We start from the raw sequence: 21,950 nt of genomic DNA on the forward strand, positions 1-21,950 counted from the left end.
GGAGAAACGCTAGGAGTGAAGGGCACAATACGGTGTCTAGGCGCCTTGTCGTGCCGAATCGCTTATTCGATCGAGCGTTAGCAGTAACATCAAGGAGACGAAACGAGATGGATTTTTGGATGCGGCCCAACTGCCTTTTCGATTCTAATCGATGCATTTAAATTAAATACCTGCACGGAGGGTGACTCGGATTTTCGGGTCAAGAGAGCGAGAGGTAGCGGGGATTGATGAGGAGAATTTTTTTGTTTGATAGATACACGTGTGGTAGGGCTTCTTAATAATTATATTCTTAATAATGCTAACTTAATAAGGACTTCGAAATTATAGTTTTAATTCTTGTTTATTTTTAAGTTTATCAGTGTTGCTAGATTGTTACTAAATCATGTAGTCTCTTTATGCCTGTTTCTCACCTAAATATGTATTCTACTGACACAAGGAACAGGCTTGCTCCGTTAAATGACTAAATAAGTACTTTAAAAATAGAAGTTACACGACTTGTTTGGCACGTTACCAAGTTCGTATGAAACATTAATCTCGAGTTGAATGTTTAAAGAAAAGTTTTCTTTTGTCCTCTATCGCTTGTTGACGTATCAATTTGAATCACTCTGCATACCCATATTAGGTGGGTGCATATGAAATGCTCTTTCGAAGCTTAAAGTTGCCAGAGCCATACCATACCTGGAATTTTATTCGACCATTGTATTGTAAACCATGTTACTGAAAAAGAAAGTGTTCAATATACACATGCATTAGTTTGTTAAAAAAATGTATCGTGATGTTCCTTTCTTCAAAAAAACTTTCCTCAAAATACGAACGAAGCTATCGCAAATAATCCAGAAGAAATAGTATCCGAAAGGAAGTGCATTTCAAATAAAAGTAGAGTTGTTCAGAATATTTACGGAAAAATGTCGCGTGACTTGATATTTTTGTATGCTACATATGTACCTCTTATCTGCTGCACTTTCTGTAAGTATATCCGTGCGAAACACAACTGCTCGGAATGAGATTCTTCGACTTCTGCTTTCTCGCAAGTTTCACCACGAAACGCTATCCCTACAAAGTTGCAGCATGCAGAAGCAAATAACAACATCGCTAGCTATTCCACGCGAGTCGGAGAAATTTCGCTCTCGAAGCGTTTTCACAGCACCAGGCCTGGAAATTCAGTAAACATCGTTCTGATGGTTATCTCATTATTATGCAAATATCTCGCGACAGATATTTTTACTGGCGTCTCGACGCGGCCAGGTGCGTTCCCGCGCAGCCGTAATTACGCGACGCGCTGTCATTGAGGAAGGCCTGGAAGAAGCGCGGTTTAATTAAAGTCGACGCGAATAAAACGGAGGTCCTCTGGGCTAGCCATGCGACAATTTCTCGCGAGCGCTCGAACTCGCCACTTTCGCGTTGATTAACATGCAAATAACGCGTCGCGACGACTCCTCGTTGATTATCGCGTCGGCGAGCGCGGACGTCGCGACGCCGACGCTGAGCTTTGTTGCAGTTCTGCAACTGCGTTACGACCGCGAGAAATTGTCCTGCGAGAAGGAACTCGTTAAGATGGAACAGTTTTCGCTCGCTGTAGTCTTGCACCTTGTTACTACTGTTATTAGTAATGAGCATATACAGTATAAAGGTGCAGCTCCACTGAGGCAGCAACATTATGTCGTCTTTTGTTGCTGTATGTTTCAAAGGTATCCAACCATCTGTAAAGCCTTGTTCAGATTAGTCAAGTTGCTGAAATTCGAGTAGCTTGAATGCAAGTGATTTAAACCAACTTGAGCAGTGTGGACCTGTTATTCTACGTGGCTTGAAACATCCCTTCAAGTTTCTATTGTGTCTAGGCACGTTCAGATTAGCCAAGTTATTTGAATTCAAGTGAAAGTTGAATTCGATATCTGTGAAAGATTTCCAAATGCTGCAGATGAAAATTTATCTAGCAAAATCTTTACAGAACCATTACCTATAACTCGGTAATCAGATCAGAATATTCTGCAGGTATGTTATATAGTTCTCTTCGTGTTATCGCTTACCCATTTACGGAAATGAATTCCGTAGAATTCAACATTCGAAGCATAAGGAAATCTATCGGAGACGGGGCACGCGTCTTCGATATATCGTTCGATGAGGATCCCCATGGATTCTCGAATCACGTAGCGGCAAGTACACGTGTTGAAAAATTCTGTACGAGGGGTAGGAACATTCAAAAGAGAAACAGTCCGCAAGGGAAGGTTTGTTTGCTACCGTGGTTTCCATGGAAGTAGGAACACTGAAATTAGGAAGGAACGATGCGAGTTAATTTGAAAAGCAAATTGGAGGAAATCAAGGGGCAGACATTTAAATACTCTATCAATTTATTTATTCTCTGATGAAAGTGTTTCTCTTGAACGCTAATTAAATTCAAATACGAACAAAATATGAATGCCTCCCTTGGTTTTATTTGCACTCCATTGCACGGAAAACGAAAGAAGAAAGTCATTTAATTAACTGTACATAAAAGAACACCAAGATCCTCGGAGAAATTGTGGGCATGAGTCAGAGCAATCCCTCGCGGATCGATACTTCTCGTAGACACGGCAAAGTTTCGAGAGCGAGACGACGCTGTTTCTTCTTGGAGAACTTAAGGATACTTGTCCTGGTAGGAAGTTAAAGAAAAGTTTCTCGCTTAACAATCGCCCTCCGAAAAACTGCGGTTCAATTGGTCGGCGGATTCTCTTCCTCCGCTTATTCAGTGCCTTGTCGATTTACAGCGGAACGTCTTACAAGGAGTGGTCGTGATACGGATCAGCGATTTTCAAGCTATTATCATCCGAGATATTTCTTAACCAGAAATGCTTGTAAAGTATATATGTATAATATACTGAATTTAAGTGCCAATAAGCAATGTTTTTTCTATATAAGTTCCAAATAAGTTATAGCAGTTCTGCTATAACTTTTAACAGAATCATTATTTTTGTATGAAAGAATTCTCAAATATTTTTCAACCATTCTTAAATGCAGTCACGAGGTCTTAAATTGATATGTTTAGGAAGTTTGTTTAAAAAAAATCCTCAATCACTGTTCGACTAAGAAGACTCCTTCAGAGTACAGAAAATAATTGTAATATTTTGTAAAATTATTATTAACAAATATGACAATATTTACTTTCTAGAATGAGAATGTATACTTTGTCATATTCGTTTGATGAGATGTTTGTCCCATATTGGTGATAATGTATCACAGTTATTCTCATCAAAGAAAATTAGCGTCCATTTCATTGCATCGAGTCCCGTTTTCGCTTCAATCCTCCGCGCATCCGTTTCCAGTCGACCAACAAGAGGCTCCTATCAGCAATTTAGCTCTATGCGCCCGCATCCTACCTTCCATCGCGTGTAATTGATCGTAATTCGTGGCCAGCAACAGATACTCGATCCATTTCAACATCTTCAAAATTCTAATTCAATTTTGTAGCGAGTCCAGCTTCCCAGGTGCAATTTCGATCTTTTATCAAGAATAACTATAGCTTTACATGTTAATTTGGAAAATTTGTTCCTCTGCACTCATCTGTGCAAGGCTAATGAAATAGTAACAGGAGGGAAATTTCTCTTTGCAAATTTTAATTAGAAAGTGTTTGTCCAATTTGGACTGCATAATAAAGCATGATTATACATACTTTGTTGGATACACGCACTCAACCGTGACTGCAGCTGCATTTTCCAATCGAGGTTCAATCGCACTTGTTTCAACCTTTTACCTAATAAAAGCGTCGCCAGGAGCTCTGCCTCGACCTAGCTTTCGATTTATACCATAGATTTTTTACCCATTTGCGTACATATACCGATAGAAATTCAATTATTCATATTATACCATATTCGATCCGTGGAAATCGATGCAAGATGAAAAATCTCATCAAAGGTCAACATCATTCCACACGACCTGTTACGAATCGTCACTCGCGTGCAATCCATCCCACGTTCTTTCCCAATCTCCGCCATGTTTCAAAGGTGTTCGAATTTCCTCGACGTAGAATGCAGGAAGCTGGCGAAACTGCTGACCCATCGGTGACCCGCGGAAAAGGGACGTAGGGTGGTCGAATCTCGGTAGAAATCGATAGCCGGCTCCCAGGTCCGATTCGGATCCCCAAAATTGCCGAGAGGCGCCGTTAGGTCCCTATTCGGTAACCTCGAGCTTCCACGGAGTGTAACGCACCCGATGCGATGCATCGACGCAGAACGAAAGAATGACGAAGATGGAGAGGATAGGGGAATAGGCAGAGCGAGAGGAGAAAGAGGAAGAGGGAGAGAAACGGTGGAGGGATCCGCTGTGTGGGTGTGTGCGTGGATATGCGTGCTTGCGCGTACCACCAGCGTGTTTTATATCGGGCGTGCGTGTGTCATCGCCCCGCTCTTTTCGCTACTACGCGTCCTGAACGCATAAGAGCTTCTTCGAGGGTCCTGGAGCGTTTTCCTTCGGGCTTGTTTCCCTTCGTTCTTGCTAATTAGCATCTTCGCCGACCTCACAGCCTCGCGTTTTCACGAACGAGGCCCTTGAAGAGGTTCAAACTGCTAAGCGACCCGTAACTTGACAACCTCTTCGTATCCCGCGTTCCCAATACACTTTTAACTCGCGATGAGGACTGTGACTACGCTTGTCTTCGATTCGAGCAACAAATTCGCTGATAATTATGAAAATGATTCAAGCAGAGAGTCGAAAAAAGTTCGAATTTATCGCTTATTTGGCGTTGCATTGGTTTACATTACAAAATAAGCGGTAAATTCAACCTTTTTGCATTTTTTGCTTAGACTAATTTCACTATTAACGACACAAATCTCAAATTCAGTGTTATTATTACTGCAATGCGGGGATTCATAACGAAAAGAGTCTCTGCCCAATTTAACGATAACGATAAAAACAGTGTTTCTGTATTCAAGATACAAATACTCAGAGTTTTGAACCTTAATTCTGTATTGTGGAATTTATACTTTATTGTATTCTTTAGTTTTAAGAATGAAACTTCATTAATATAATTCCCTTTCATTAAAAATAGAAATTCTATCTAGTAGACTTCACTTAATCCAACTCAATTAAGCCAGCTCATATGTTTTAAAAACGTAATTCATATCGTTTTATCATACAGTCACGGATTTATTGCCCCGACAATTCTCTCTGCTTTTTATTTTACAAAGTTAGTCAATTCTGCCCCCGAGGTGCAAAAATAATAAAGAGAAAACGAGCTACTCCCCCGTGGTCAGACGACTCATTTTTCCCCGTCGATGGAGTCGTATCCTCCAGATGATGATGACGGTATTTCGACGTCGATCCGATCAGACATTTTACGAGGACAACGTGTATACTCGCATGGTTAAAACCGTCGTTCACTTGGTGAAACGAGACGCGCGGGATCGATACGATCGGCCAGTCGAAATGGAAAATAATTAAACCAGGGAACCAGACCGTGCTCGTTATCGAAAATCCATTATTCGATGCGGGGGCGCGGGCGGTCGTCGCGTTTCTACACTCTCATCTCGCTAATGGTCGCTGCTGGCCGTATCCTCGAAACTTCGCTGGTCCTCTACCGCTGTCGTCGTCGTCTATCCGCCGCTCAGACAGCTTAACGACACCTGATTACTGCCTCGATTAATCACCTCTCGGTGTTGTTCGTTATCGTTGAACCACCTGTGCGTTTGCTTCGTCTGCAACCGCTATGGAGCTCGGAGACTTCAACGAACCACTGTCCACGGTACGGAAGTATGTATCTCTCGGTCGACGAAGGAGCGGACGTGGTAGTAGAGACGATACGTTATCTGAAGCGAGGCAGATAACGGGGAAGGAAAATACCAACTGCCCACGCTTTTCCTGGCACGCGGATTCGGTTAAACTCGAATTTTATGTCACTCATCGATTGACTGTAAGTCATGACACGGGGAGTTGAAAATTCGTCGTATTTCGTAGAAATATCCGTACTCCAACCCCAGGTGGGGATTAACACACGAGTGCTGGAAATTGGAATAATATCGAAGGGAGCTTGAAAACGGGAATTAATGATCAATGTAGGTTAATAATTAATCACAGCCATTATTTATCCGTGTCTGTTATAATTCCCAGAAGCCAAGCGAAGCGGAATTTATACGCGGCAGTTCTCCGCAGCGACCCGACCCGATTCGAGGGCGGATCCTTTTATTCCCTGTCTCAACGCAGCTTCTTCCCTTATTATTCCATTCGTCTCATTAAGAAATCCACTTCCGTTGACACGTACGCCGCTCGAATGGCGAACGAGAACCAGAAACCAGCACGGAAATAAGACGTGAAAAGGGAGAAAAAGGGGAAAGGATGCTGCGTGAGGGAAGAGAGGCGAGATTATTTCTGGATTCGAAAAACGCGGAGGCTCGCGCGCGTCTGCCTCGGACCGATCATCAGAAATATTGTTGGAGCAGTGCAGGAGCGAGCTCGACGATCTGTTGAGAGATCGGCTCGCGTGCGGCGCGATTCTAGATGCTTTATGGGCATTCTCGGACGCTGAAAACCTCTGTTCTATTCGATGTCTGCGGGTCGACTGGAATTTTCGTTGTCGGCTCTTGTTCCACAGTTCTATCGTTTCTGGAAATCTGCCTGAATGTTTGCTCTCGTGGCTCTATTCCCGTCACGGAAGCTCTGACGTTTTAAAGAATTACACTCACTGCGAAAGGCCAAATGTGGTTTACGTTTTGCAACTTTAGCACGGAAGCTATAGATCCTAATGGAATGTTCGTGGGATAGTATAGTAATTTGATAGAGTAAATGTTAGCAGAACGTAAGATATGAGGAAGAAGTAATCCATTTACCAGAGTAGATTAAAGTTCACTCCACAATTTTTAGTTGTTTATAGAGATTTTCTGTGTTAAATATTTATACAATTTATTATTTCTACTATACTTTATCACTGTGAACTGTATTTCAGTATAAGCTTGCAAATCATTCATGAGGAACTCGATGGTTTTTTCATAGAAATGAAATCTAAAAATCGGAACATGTAACAAGGTTTTTGAGAATTTAAAAATAAAAATTTAAGGATTTAAGGAATAAAATTTTGTATAATTAAAGGTTTTACAGAATTTTTAGGTATATTGACCAATTTTAATATTAACAATTTAATGTCTAAACATTAAGAAATTTAAAGATTTACAGTTTTAATGTTTGAAGATTTTAAAGAATCAAAATTTAAATATTTGAAAATTTGAATATTTGAAAGTTTGAAAATTTGAATATTTGAATGTTTGAAAATTTGAAATTTTGAAAATTTGAATATTTGAATATTTGAATATTTGAAAATTTGAATATTTGAAAATTTGAATATTTGAAAATTTGAATATTTGAATATTTGAAAATTTGAATATTTGAAAATTTGAATATTTGAATATTTGAAAATTTGAAAATTTGAATATTTGAAAATTTAAAAATTCGAAAATTTGAATATTTGAAAATATAGAAATTAAAGATTTCAAATTTCCAAATATTTGAAAATTTAAAAATTGAGAAATTTGAATATAAAAAATCGTTCGTATAGAAAAACGCCAAGAGAAACTGTTTTTTTCCACTTGAAACATAGTGCAATAAAAGAAGTAATCAGCATTCCATGACTTATGCAACACATTTTTTAAGCCCAGACAAAATTGGAAAGTCTTCCAACATGTCGAGTTATTCCGAGCCGACGGAACAAAGCGCGGAAAGTAATCTCGGGGAGTATCGGTAGTCGAGGCAGCGCGTGCAATCAAAGAGAAACAAATATTTAAGAGGCCGTGTAGGAGCCTGAGTAACAAGAACGCGCGTGCTGGTTGAAACAAAATCTCTACCCCTCTGGTATTCGACTCCTCAATACGGTTGCATCGAGTTCACTCCATCCCCTTCTCCCGTTCTCGATCCATTCTCTCCTCTTTCACGGCCTGCTCGCGAATCCGCCCGTAGCGCCGTTGAGATTTAAAGGAAGCAGAGTGCAACGATGCTAAGGAAGCAAAAAGATTTATTCGGAACTCCGCTCGCGAAGAATTCCATCGAAAAGAGGGTAATAATAATAATATCTGTGGATGCATGTCGAGAATGAGCTTCTGGATCCGTCTCTCCTCTCGAGCGGATTAAACAAAATTCTAAATGGGGAATCGTTGCACATAATAGATGGCTCCATTATTCAAATCGTCAGAGCTTCTCCCTTCGTCTCGGAGCGAAGTGGAATGTCAGCAGTCGAGAGCGAAGATGCACAAAGTAACCACCAGTTGGCTTCGGTTGCTAATTAAAGTTCGCTTCGAGCACGGTTTTATCGTCTGTTGGGATAACGCGAACCATCGCCGGCGCAAACAAGGTTACTGATAGTAATTATCGATGTCTCGGTGCGTTCTGACTAGAACGAAGCCTGGCCTGAACTCTGAACACGTTCGTGGCAGCCATCTTCGCGGAAGCATGGTTAACGCTACTTATTAACTCTGTATGAAGTTCACGGAATTGGATACTTGGAAAACACCCAAAATAATTTATTTGAGATAAAATTGTCAAAACAAGACAAAGTTCGTATAAATGAATATGTTGCTAAGCATAAAAATTTAAGAGACATATTTTTTTATAAGTGTCCAGTCTCAATTTTAAGGGGTTTTAAGAAATCAATTTTAAGAAATTACTCTTTAAATTCCGAAAATAATATATCATTTCACCAATGAGTTGACTTGTCTCTATAAATATGAAATATCTCGAAAACAAATTGTATTTTAGGAAAAGTACGGATCATGAGATAAATTATCAGTTAGATGATTGTCTGAGTTAGGTTGTCCCTTGTTAGAGAAGTCTAGTGGAAAAATAGGACGGTTGCACAACGCCTACACTACAAGTCTAATGCATTTCATTATGCAAGCAGGATTGACCTGTAGGCTGTTGGACAACGAGTTCTCGTTTGGGAAACGAATCCATAAAGCCTAAAAGACCTTCGCGTGACGTGTGATAAACCCTTACGATGAGATAAACCCAACTACGTGACCTTAACATTATTCTACCTCGAGGAACACCTGTAAAAAAAGAGCAGAGGAGTAGGAAGCAAAGTGAAAAGAGGCAGCTCGACGGACGTTAATCCAAGACGCGAAACCACCACTTAACACTTATTTACGGCAATTAACCCGGGCCGCATTGACGAACTTGAACTCCCTGGTTAATTGAATGCGCCGCAGACGTCCGAGTCTTCCACCTTCTGGGAGTAGAAATTTACTCGGTTGAGTTGCTACATCGACGCAAGTCCCTCGGGAGAGTAGGACTTCGGTTCACCTGCTCGATCAAACTGGATAATCTAAACGCCAGGCAGTCGACCTGCTCTTAAGTCGAAATCCAATATCAGTCTTTCGTAGTTAATTCATTAAATTTTTCACTTATAACGCTTGATTTTAATGTACTTCTGTAAATATTTTCCTAAAAACTGAATTGGCGAATTGAAGAACAGTATAAATTAAAAAATTGCCATTATCAAGTAATGTCAGAATAATATCTGGACTCCAGAGCGGTGAGTCAACCCTACGATTAATGTCCCCAAGAGCAAGGATTGGTGATGGCGCAAGCTTCATAAGCGAATCGAATGGGAGCACCCTTTTTCGAGGACACGTTCCCTTCAGGCTGTAATTTCATCGACGGAAACGAACTGGAACAGATGGATGCAGAGAAACTGTTCGTTGACGCGACCAATGGTATTTGATAACATAGGACGAAGTTGGATTGTATGCAGTTTCGTTGGTGAATCTTTGGTAATTGTGATTCCTGTGGATGGTGAACTATTTTGCTTCTAGAGTTGGGACATGTTCTATGACTATTCGTAGTTATATTTTTGGAAAAATTATTATCTTAGTACATTTGATTCCTAAATGATTAAGTAATCAATAATGATTTATCACAAAAAATTTCAGACTTCAAAAATTAATCTACTCTTTATAGTTATGCCACTTCTCAAGAAAACTAACAATACTGCATTTATCGTTATCGATAAAAATATACGATTTTCCTGTTATTCAAGAAAAAGGGATTAAATATTTAGAATGACAATTAGTAAAACAGATCGATACGTATAAAGTAGAATTTTATCGTACCTTTCCCTCAGTGTTAAACAGAAATGGAAGAAAATTAGAGTACAACGTAAATTGAGGGAAAGATGTATTTATTCCACCCATTTCACTCGTTACTTTACTCCATTGTTATCAAATGATTGCTCTCCCGATTTTCTCCCTTGCATTCACTCGCGAGAAACCCTTCGTATACTCGCTAGATCGAAAATATGTATTCTGCTGATGCAAAAGGAGGGTCCCTCATCCTCCCCCATGCAAGGTCTCCGGTCTTAAATCGCTCTTCATCAACGATTCAATGACCCTATACGTTAATCGAACGCGTTAATCATCGTTTGGCTTCGCTTCGCGTTTCACGGTTTTTCTCTGCGAGTCTGTGCGTTTTCAGTGGACGATTCCACCGCATTTACCGGATTAATTTGCATTCGAGCGTGCATACCTCGTGTGCGTGAAATCGATTTACAAGCAAGCTCGTTCTCCCTGTCGACCTTCGTCGATGTCTAGTTGTCTACTTCTTTCCTGCCGTTAGAATTACGTGATCGTCCGTTCGCAAGTGGAATTTTAACGCGCTCGAAATTGCTACGCGTTGTTAGTCTTCCCTTTTTCTTTCTGTCTTGTTTTTCCTTCGTAATTCGTTGATTAGCGTTTAATTTGCCTCATTAGTTGGATACCATACGATGTATATATCAGATATCACGTGTGTGTGCTGTGGTGACAGAAGGAAATCAATAGACACAAGTTTCAATTTTTGGGTCTCCACGAATATAGGGTAATGTTTTAGTTGAATTTAACCCATCAATTGGGATTTTTGACATATTGTCTAAATATGTAAGTTTGGTAGAATACAAATTACAAAAATGTGATTAACCAGTAACAAGCTTAATGAAAACTTAATAGATAGTAAGGTTTAATTTTAAATTATATTAAGAGAACCTTAGTGAATCCTGTTACTTTACTGGATTCTATGTGAAGTAGGTATTCAATTCAATTCCCTTAAAAATATAACTTACATTACACATACGCTCAGGCCCTCAGTGATCTACTATCCAAGAACTGTGCCACATGTGTCCCTGTGCGCACAACTTCCATCACTCCGCTACTACCTTCAAATTAGATTTCGATACTGCTCAAACAAGAGCGTCGACAATGCGGAAGAGTTGTCCGTATAGGTAAATTATCGAGTAGTGCACAACATCCGCTGTAGGTCGTGAGTCACGCAGTGAGTGCCTCTCCGCGCCTCGACGAGCCTCCGAGATCGACTATAATTACGAAGTTTAATTGACTAACGAGCACAGACAGGGATCGGCGAAGCAGTGCAGAAATGGAGCCCTGATTGGTCCATTCACCAAGCCCGACTTCGTTCATTCACGTCGCAATTAATCCGAAAGCGTCTAGCCCCGGGATCCCAGTCGGTGTAATGTTCCTCTTCGGACCCCTAGAAACTTTTGCTCCGCCGAGAGCAGTCTCGGTACCTTCGAGAGTTCTTACAAGACCTATCGTTCGTCTGCATTCGATCCAGCTCTTGTCGCAAACAATGAAAATATAATACTATTGATGAAATGGACCCTGTTCTGTATTGGTATGTTAATCCACAAATAACTAGTTTTGAGTAATCGAGTATCTTACATTTTTTCTCAAATAATCTGTATGATAATTTTCTTAACATACTTTGTAATACTCTACTCTACTGTTAAATCTAATCGAAATTAATTATGTAGTACAGAATGCCCCAGTGGTTGGAACATGAATGAAACAAGTTTTGTGATCATTTAAACATAAGTGGAGTTCTTGTCTTCTTTCATGGAAGAATATGAACACTGAACAATTCTATGTAAAAATTCAAAATACTATTATAAAGTATCATATATCAGAATTTGATGTTTGTTCATCATTGATTATTTGAATTTTAAAAAATGTTTCTGTTTCAATATTCTAGTCGTATAAATTCTTAAAACAGGTACAAAAAAGAATTGCTGAAATTGTTGAAACCGCCGAACTGGAAAACGTATCCTATTATTACAGAATTCTGATAGACTCTTCATCGACAGCATCGGATCAGAGATTACAACATTGATGATCAAAGCCCTTCCTCTCTAGCTCCCGATAGGATTTAGGCAACCGAAGCTTAATCGACGCGAGATGGAGCCCGTAATTGCATTGCAGGGTCATCGAACGAGCCGTTTGCCAAATCCGAGTAAAATCTTCTCAGGCTGGGTAGAGTGAGTTTCCACGGTCGCAAACGCGCGACTGTGGCCGAGGGACACATGTGAAATCGGGATAGAAGGCATGGGAACACGAAATGCAGAGATCCGCCTTCGCATATGCCTGGACGCTCGTGCTCGCTTCTACGCGCCGTACGCCGAATTAACGACGACCTAATTGACCGTCGCTAATTCCCTCGTCCTCGCCGCCACTCCCTCTGCTCGCAGCGTTCATGAACGTCGTTAACGCCGACAGCGTTTCTCAAACCTTCGTTTTGACTCATTCGAGCGGATTGTCGACGTCAAAACCAGCGATTTCGAATATGCTGCTGGAGGAACAGTCGATTCTACTTTCACGATCTTGAGTCATTCTGAGGTCGTATTTTTCGAGGATAGAGCAATCTGTTCCTTGTGTCGTTAAATCTTTGATGGATTTAAGGTTGATCAACTCGGTTGCCTGACTAAGAGTTGCCTCGGTTGCCTAATGCAGACGTAGTTTTATGGACCCTCTCTTTCATACAGAAAGATATGATTTCATCTGTATGAAATAGATACATCGATCGATTTGAGTAACACGACTATGATGCGACACTATTCCGTATCAGGTTCGTCGTATTTCTACTGAGCCTGTCATTAACCCAAATTTTGTCAGAGATAGAAGATATACCTATGTAACTAGAGTGTTTGGGTAATGTGCTCGAGGGTTGTTAGGGATGAAGTATAAGTATAAATATACTTAATTTTGTTTAAATACGATGTAGAAAAAATTGAATTCTCTTTTTAAAAAACCTGCATTTAACTTCATAAATTCAAATGTAGAAAAAATTCAGGAAACAATTCTTAGAATTTAAACTTATATTTACAATTCTCGTAATAGGTAACTAACTTTGTAATTGTACCTACCATACACATTCAAGATTAAACAAAATCAGTTCAGAAGTTCAGTTCGACGAGACCCACTCACAGATCCATTTTAATCCCAGTGAACCAGAAATAACACCAGGATGAATCATCTGTGATTGTCGGTCGTTTGGTGTTCATACAATTCAAACATCGCCTCTACAACTAGTTTCGATTTCCTCTCGACACAGCGACAGGAAATTAGCGACAAATCGAACACCGTGTCACGGTCGACCGGATAGTTTTAAATCCATTAGATAATCGGGAAGTAATTACGGTGCGGATTCGCCTGGCGTCGACCTAATTAAATCCAGTCGCGTGCACGCGCACGCGAAATTAAATGCATTTTCGGCGCGGCAGCGCTAGCTCGCGAAATCGTCGGGCTTTCTACGAGCCGAAAGTACGGGAAAGTAAAACATATTTTAGCGGGGATCGGAGCGAACTGGTGCATAGCTCATAGCGAGATGTAACGAGGCTAATGCTAGTTTACGGTAGCCTGTTAAAATCCACTTGGTTTGTCCGCCCCGCGCGACGAAGGCAGCCAGGACATGATAACTACCTGGGCGCGGGGATTCGCGTTATTCGAATTTAATTACAAACCGCGGGAACCTGCGTTGACTCGAAATAATGGGATATTTGTCCGTATATCACTGGAATTTAATATCCGTGTCCTCGGATGGACGCTTCGCGCGCCAGCGACGCGCACAGTATCTCACAATGGTTGTCTGGTTGCGGAAAAAGCAACATTTTTACCATTCTCGATTATTAAATTTTTGTGACGTTGTTGGAGTCCTAAATCGTTGAGGGCTCTTATTTGGAATGTTATTTGTATGCAAAATCTGCGTAACAGGGTAAGCACAGCACCAGAGTAAAGCCAATTTTTCGAGGTCAGACAGATTTTTGAAGACTACGTGATGCACGTGAATCGCCTCTACGTGTGTACATATAATAGAATCGCGGTGGTATTCTTCGTTGATGCGAAAATTTCACTCGTGGGAGACAGCTTCTGTTCCCGAACGCGGAATTAATTCGGGCGGATGGAGAAACTAAAAAGAAAGGGAAGTGGCAGGGGGATGGTCACGATCGTTTACGTCACGAAATATGGAATTCGCTTTTCGGAGCCCATCGACGCACGGTTTTCGTGCGTACATTTGGCCATGCTTTTTGCAATCCGTGTTTTTTTCTTTCCGCTACACTCTTTGACGTCAATCCCATTCCCATAAACAGCGCACATGTGTTACCATTCCGTTCGCGGCAAATCGCCTCGACGATTCGCTCGCTTTAAAGGAGCAATCGAAATTCTACGGTGACCTACATTACCTCAGCCTCTACGATACCTCGTCGTGATCAATCGGTTCGACGAGATCGAGTTAAAGGTCTATTCGTGTTTTAATTGCATTCGTTTAACAAGCACACGTCTTCATATAGACTCAGCGGTCTTTAAATAAATACAGTACGATCCCACGAGAAGATTGCCAGACACTGAAAATTTTCAATCTTTATTCGATGACGTAGAGCGTCTCCTAATAAAGGAAAACTGGGGCAAAGTGTTTTTGAAAATTGTTGGGTAATAAATGCTTTGTAGTTTTAGAAGTTTCTAAAGGTTTTAAAACGTTGGGTAAATAAAATTAGAGTCAATGTGAGGTACTGGGACCTGGTGGGCTACTGGGACTATTACTTTATTCGATATCGAAGGGTTGAAAAGGAACCACCCATTTTGGAGCTCAGTTTCTTTCGCCGCTGGGCATGGGGACTATCTCGAAGATGCAAATTATAGGGGTTAAATCCATGCTAACTGAATTCCTTGATAAATTCTATCCGTCCGACAGGGAAACTTTGCTCGGTGGAGTTGTTCAAGTTATTTCCGCGCTCGCCGCGATGTTCCGTCTCGACGTTCACGGGAATTCGCGATGAAAGTAAAATAAATACCGCCCCGTGTTTACTGGCGCGGGAAGAAATGGCAAGATAGTATTATTCTTTCGCGATAGAAACGAGGCGAAGGTTGCCTTCTACCTCCTACGCTCGCCTACGTTTTAGTTAGGATTGGTTCAGTGGCACGGATCTTTCTCGATGTAATTAGCGTCAAAGTGGCGAAACGGTTGGACAAACGCGACTTCCGCGCGGAAATTCGGAACAAAAGCTCGCGTTCCCCGCGGGACGTTTGGCAGCGGTCGAAAGTACCCTGTTTTCCCTTCAAACGCCGTCTGCTCGTTAAAACGGCCGCTAAAGCGGAGACAAAAGGACGCGCCAGTATTTCACTAACGATTTCCGCTTGCGTGTGTTCACAGGACCGTCACCGGATTTCGGCAGGCACACGGTGGTCAGACCGCGCGTCTATCATGGCAGGACCAAGAGACAAATCTCGTCGACCAAAGAGAGCGTAAGTGACTTTCGTTTTGTCTGTTTTCAGATTGTAACCACCTGTACTCACAGCAGAGAGAAAATGAGAATTAGATGTTGGGAATGGGATATTCTATGCGTGACACGATAAAAAGGGAATTAGAGATATGGTACAAGTGCACACCACGATAAAGAGATAGCACACCTCATAAACTCAGGTTTTTTAAAAGGTTTTCAGCGTTTTAAGAGTTTTATTAACTAGATGCAACGATTAGTTTTGATATCTTGTATTCTATATGGAAAGTATATTCATATTTGTCGAGATTAGCTTCTACAAATTGGACTACTAGGTAAGAGTCTTCAATGAGTCGGTCAAATGACAAACTGATTATGTAAGTCCATAAAATAAAAAATAGTAAAATGATAATGTTGAAGTAGACGAGCAAAGTAATATAACATTCTATAGTGAATTGTTTAACGTATGATTGGTTTTGTACCTGAGATATTGCTCTACTTAACTAAGGACTTAGAATTTATCAAAATGGCTTCGGTTAATTTTATTAACTTACAACAGTACATAGGTATAATTATGTGAGTAAATTTTTCAGTTTGTGAACAGTTGGCTATTAATCACGTACTTCGGTAATACAATTAAAATTTTTATAAAAAATGATTGGACATGTGCAAGACTCAGATATTACACAAATACAAGTATTGTAGAATCTGTTCAAATAGCAGTAAATTCAGAATAACAGCGAATTTTTTTTAAACCCTCAATTTTACTGAGTCATATCTTATCAATAATAGCTTTTCTACTTCAAACCAGTTCACTGGTTACGTAAACACACTTTCCCACAGGAAATGATAAAATAATCAAAAGACGATCCACTGCTGTATCATCTTGCACACGTTAACATTTTAACCTGTGTAATTTTGTATTATATTCATAGAAATAAGTATTCTTATTGCGCGTGTAAAAACTATTGAAAATAATTATGGTTCATAAATCGCGCATGTATCACTCCAGCTACCACTACTGACACTAACTGACTTAATCCTAGAAACGTGTGTTTCTCTATGAACCCAATTATCCACAATCCCTTAGCCGAGAAACACTGTAACATAAACACCGTACCAATTAAGATTTGAGAATCAGTTTCCTCCGATTAGTCTCGCAAACCACAGCTCGGTACGTGCACCGATCTCAGTGTCAAGAGGTCGGAAGATTAGCACACAATCATTTTATTCTTAAAACGCTCCAACACCATGGACCTGTTAATTCAGTTACACACGATTTCGTTCGAGATTTCGCCCGCTGTTAAACTCTTACGTATCTCCTGTCATCGATTACGATCTTCAGCTACTTTCCTTTAGCGACCCGCGCCGTATCTAGCCAGGAAAGGTCGCTACGCGCGAATCAAGCACGCATACGGGACTTAGAATGCGGGACGCGAGCCTCGTCGACGGGTGCAACAATTTCAATGCAAATGTCGTCTCGCGCCGCGAATACGAAATCCAGGATCGCTGCGCTAACTGTGGCCAATCTATCGAGGGGTTGCGACGGAAATTTCATCGATAACATCGGGAATATGTCTCGCGTGACGCTTCCATCGAGAGCTACGGCGTGGATGTCCTCTTACGCTCGGTGCCTCGGCAAGACAGATGTTTCGGAGCATCGTTTTCTGCGGGGGCTATTTTTGAACGTCTGCTGGAACCACTCGAGGCTGGGATCCGTTTGAGATAAAACAAACGAGCGGAGGCGTTCGTGTCTGCGGCTCGAACCGATACTGCGGAGAGGATCGTGATTGCAATTCGATTGTGTGCACAGCGGAACGCCATGTAATGCGGTTAGTTAGGAACATGTTGGAAAAACTGTGCTAACAGATTCCACACGGTGAAAAACATTGTTGGAGGTTCCGTGTAAGATCGTGGACAAATTTTATAGTGCAGGGGAAATGGGAGCTTTCATGGGTGGACTTTTATGCGGTTTGGTATAAATAAGTTTTTATGGATTGATCGCTTTTTAACGTTCGAACCATAAATAATATTCTATACCAGTGGCCTTTGTATAGTACGATAGTTATGTTGTTTTGTGTGAGGTATAGGAAACTATATGAAGATCCCAGGGGAAGAGCTTGATAAGGCACATTTTCGTCATTTTATAGGAGACCAATTTTAAAGTTCGGAACGTTCTAAATCAATCTCGTACTTATAAAACTGTTTTAATATTTAAGTTTTGGTTTATACAGGGCTTGTATTGATCATATGGAAAATTTGTAGGATTTTTAATAAGTTATTTCATATCTCGTCTGAGATATTCCAGAATGATCTCATAAATCTTAAATCTTATAAATACATGTAAAGTAAAATATCTATTATAGAAGCTAGTAATACTCATAGAATATATAAAGATGAATTTTAAATCCTTTTTATCTGTTATTATACATGAGGTTGCTTTTATTTGTAGATAGAGTTAAAGTGTTCTTTTTTACTTCTAATTAGCATCGACTAAATCGAATAATGAGTGAAAAATCGGGTAAGGAATCATTATCACCTATTATTTAGTAACTAGAAGTCAATCTATTTTCTCCTCACGTAACCAAAGAACAATTCTGAAACCAGAGGTCGAAGCGTACCAAACAATGAGTCAAACCATTATAAGCAGATTGGGAAATCATCGAGTCTATAAAAGGAACCTATCCGCCCATTACCTCATCGATCACAGCCCATACGAAATCGTGTTCCCAGTCAGCTGCAACGATTCGCCGTTTCATGTGGCCTTCGTTGGCTCTCATGGATCCCGATGATAGCAAGTTAGCAGTCATAAGAGTAAACATCGACCCAGAGAACCAATGAGCAAAGTTTGACCGATGTTTCAGCGGGCAGAAACGCTTGCAACCGCGCGGTTCACGGCGTGTTACTGTTTGCAAGCTTTTCAGAAACATTAACATAGACGGGGAGGTAAATAAATACCGCGGGCATCGAGTGAACTGTTTCCAGTCGGTGTTCCCTGCACTTTGGAACGCTTTCGAAAAGGAAGATGCGAAAATCAATTATTGAATGAATGGCTGATGGAAACCGAACAGTGTAACACCGCGCGATATCGCTTTAGCGATCCTAGAATCGCTTCGACCTCGAGAGCATAACGCTTCCGCAAATATTACAGATTTAATAGGAGAGAAAAAGTTCGATAGAGGTTTAGAGGTGGAAAGAAGCGCTACGAAGTTTTCTGGCGAAACTAATGTTCAGACAAGCATTATCTTTGTGGTTTGCAAGGGGCATCGCTAAAGCGATAATCTTCAGTTTCGCTGAAACTTGGCGCATGAGTGAAGTATTGAAAAATATTTTGCGCATATTCCGCCTCATTTACTGATATCTGAATATTAACCTTGGTATACTACTCTATACTCCATGTAGTAGAAATAAAAGAGTTAGGAGCGCATAATTTTACCACGTTTTTAAGTTCTCTACCTAATATGAAGTAGAAATAGAATCACTGAAAAGTAATTTAGATCTATTATTAAATATTTTTGGTTATGAATGACTGTTATACTAAATCGTTCAAATTTCTTTAGTTTTATTTCTTCAGTAAATTAATAAGTACATATTTCTTGAATCTAATGATACTTTAAACAGAAAAGTGTAAATATATGTATGTATAGAGGGTTTTCGAAAAAAGAATCCGAGATAAGAGCTTATAGTTCACACGGAGAAGAATAGAAATGCCTAATCAACATAGGTCCTAAAAACAATTCATGAAATATAAAATTAGCTTTCATTATTGGTGAACATTCCATTATAAGCCTTCATATTTGTTATACATAGCAGATTTCCTATATGTCTTCTATTACTAATAAAAATCTGTTCGCTTAAATTCTTTAAAAATGAATAAAAATAGAATACTAAAAATGCTTAACTTTTCACAAATAACAACTCGATTTAAAAACATTTTTCGACGCCTGCTGTAGGTAGGTAGTTACCATGTCAAGTCAAATTGTTCTTCCATGAATATTTTATAAGGCAAACTTTTTGTTTGAAAACTGACGCAGGCCACAGCTCGTGGATAAACGCACATATTTTCTACCGGTTCGACAGATTTTCACCCCCGACAGCAGAGCACATATTTTTTCTATAGCTCGAATAAAATCAAAGTGAAAATCTGTAACGAGGGGACGATTCAGGGATTTCAGAGTGAGAAAATCGTTTTGTTGCCTAATACTGTGCGCCTTAAACACCGTTGATCCCGCGGCGTCACCGAGGCAAGGCAATTGACCTCGTTCCTCGTTATCATAGGGAAGAATGAACGCTATCAGTGCGTCTGTCCACGGCGACGAATCTAATTTCCTGCCCGCGTGGAGCCGCCAACCGTGTGTCACAACTCGCAACCGATCCTTCTCGCGATCGCGTGGACCAGCTGGGTTTTCTCCCTGGATCTGTTTCACCGAGAGAAACCGGCGAGTTGTATTTTGGAAAGGACGATGTTCCACGTAAGATTAACTCTCAACAGTTTGTTAGCTATATGGCACGGCGTGAAGAGGAATACTCCACTAGAGGAGGCCACTTTTACTCCGCTTACTAAGCCACTTACTAACTCCACCGTAAGCCGAGAAATTAAATTTTACTTTGTATTCATTACTGGCTGCGATAATGGAAAGATCTCAGCGGCGCTTATAAGGTGCTGCAAGTGAGATTGACTGCAAACTGCAGCAGAGGTTTCTTTTTCGTTATCTTTTGCCCTTTCACTATAACACAAAATTCACAATTTTCCGTCAATTAATTCCCATAAACAATCCATATTTTCTCTGTCAAAATATAGAGTTGAGTTAGTGCTGTGACTCTACTAGCTAAAGATTAAACCTTCCTACAACTTGGGCTAGCTTTTCTACAGTTCTTCGAGTCGACAAGTATCCTCGAAATTTTCAGAAATATCGTTCAAGCCACGTTCATCAAGCTACTTGTCAATTTAAGTTGCATAAACTGAAGTTCCTTCGGCTAGAACAAATGTAATCGGACTCGAAGGGAGCTCCAACGAAATAAACCGCATCCCGGGCCGATAAATCGGGGCGAAGGCGAAAGCCGCTTCCCAATAAACCCTCGACTCTGTTTGCTGGTTTATCGTGCACCAGCTTCGAACCACTCGACGATAGGAGTCCTGTTGGCGGTGTAACGTGCCCGAGGAGAGAGAGAGAGGAGAACACGAGTAAAAGAGGCAAAGCTGAGGTAAAGAGATTGTTGCGAGTTCCTTTTATCCAGCTCACAAGCTTCCGGCCACAAAGGGAAATGGAGTGGTTCCTCTATCGCAGCGTACACATCCTGGATGCAACGCTTTTCGTCGAAAGTGTACAGCAACGATGAGACTCGGGGAAAATCGACGCAAGTTAAGCACATCCAGTTTGGCCGGATAGCGATAAACGGCCGAAGTTGCCTCTGAAATAAATTGCCTCTATCACCCTGCACCAGAAAGTGCTGCTTCACCTACATACCGCAGCAAAATTATGCACAGATAGTCTTTTGTCTCGTGGACGAGGCTTTCTGTTACGCTTCCTCGCAGGTCCTTAAGTATCCTGAAGCACAGTATATAATGTCGCCTTAAGTGATGATTTTTAACGTTTATCAAAGGCAAGCAGTTGGAGATTTTTTATTTCTGGTTGGGTAGAACTTTGTGAGACTAGCGTTTGTAAATTTTTTAAGCTTTCCCGAGAAAGAGAAGTGGGAAGTCCTGGAAACAGTTTCCAAGTTGCGAAGTTTAAAAATGATTTCAACTGGAAAATTGAGAAATTATTCAGTGTGTTTTTAATCTGTTAAGTAGGGCATCCTACATTCATCTGCGGGTCTCTAAATATCCTAAAATATAGTGTAGTTTCGCGTTAACTTTTTACTCTGATCGAAGACACCAAATTGGAGATTATTTCTTATTGGATAGAGTTTCGTGAAAGTGGTGTTAGTAGGTTACTAAGCTTCACCGAGAAAAATAAGTAGAAAGTCTTGGAAATAATTTCCAAGTTACGAAATATTTTAATTATTTCAGTAAAGTAATTATTGAACTAGTAGAATTTCAGCTAGTACAAATTTCGAAATGCATCTCGGATTTTTAAAGTCTTTACAAAAGTTAAAGCATAAGAGATATAACGATACGTATTGTACCAAGATCTTTTCGCTCTACCTGCACTTTTAAGGCATTATTATTGCAAAATAGAAGCAAATCGAACATTACGTCATAGCACTCTTCGTGTTCCATTTAAGTTCTCCTACCATTCTTTAAAACATTAATACGTACATTATGTACACCCTGTATACGAACCTCGATAGTTCCAGCGCTAAGTAGTAAGTAAGTAAGTACATAGTTCCCTGGAAACCCTACGAACCCGTTCTTATATCGAATAACGACAGGTATACCACCAACAGTTCTCAACTCAAGGTTTCCAAAGGGTCCTTTGTCGAGGGTGCTTCTCCCAAAAGAAAAACAGAAGCTTTC

At 40.4% G+C, this 21,950-nt stretch overlaps 1 protein-coding gene across 1 annotated transcript in view; it reads left to right on the top strand.

The window, feature by feature from the left end:
- Positions 1-21,950, top strand: part of Meltrin (disintegrin and metalloproteinase domain-containing protein meltrin) — a 62,630-nt gene that overhangs the window by 20,399 nt on the left and 20,281 nt on the right. Inside the window, exon 2 of the mRNA XM_076377636.1 lies at positions 15,424-15,515. Within this exon, the coding sequence (XP_076233751.1) occupies positions 15,424-15,515 (92 nt within the window). The remainder of the gene's footprint in view (positions 1-15,423; positions 15,516-21,950) is intronic.

The sequence above is a fragment of the Calliopsis andreniformis genome, chromosome 5, assembly GCF_051401765.1.
Source record: "Calliopsis andreniformis isolate RMS-2024a chromosome 5, iyCalAndr_principal, whole genome shotgun sequence".
Lineage (NCBI taxonomy): Eukaryota > Metazoa > Arthropoda > Insecta > Hymenoptera > Andrenidae > Calliopsis > Calliopsis andreniformis.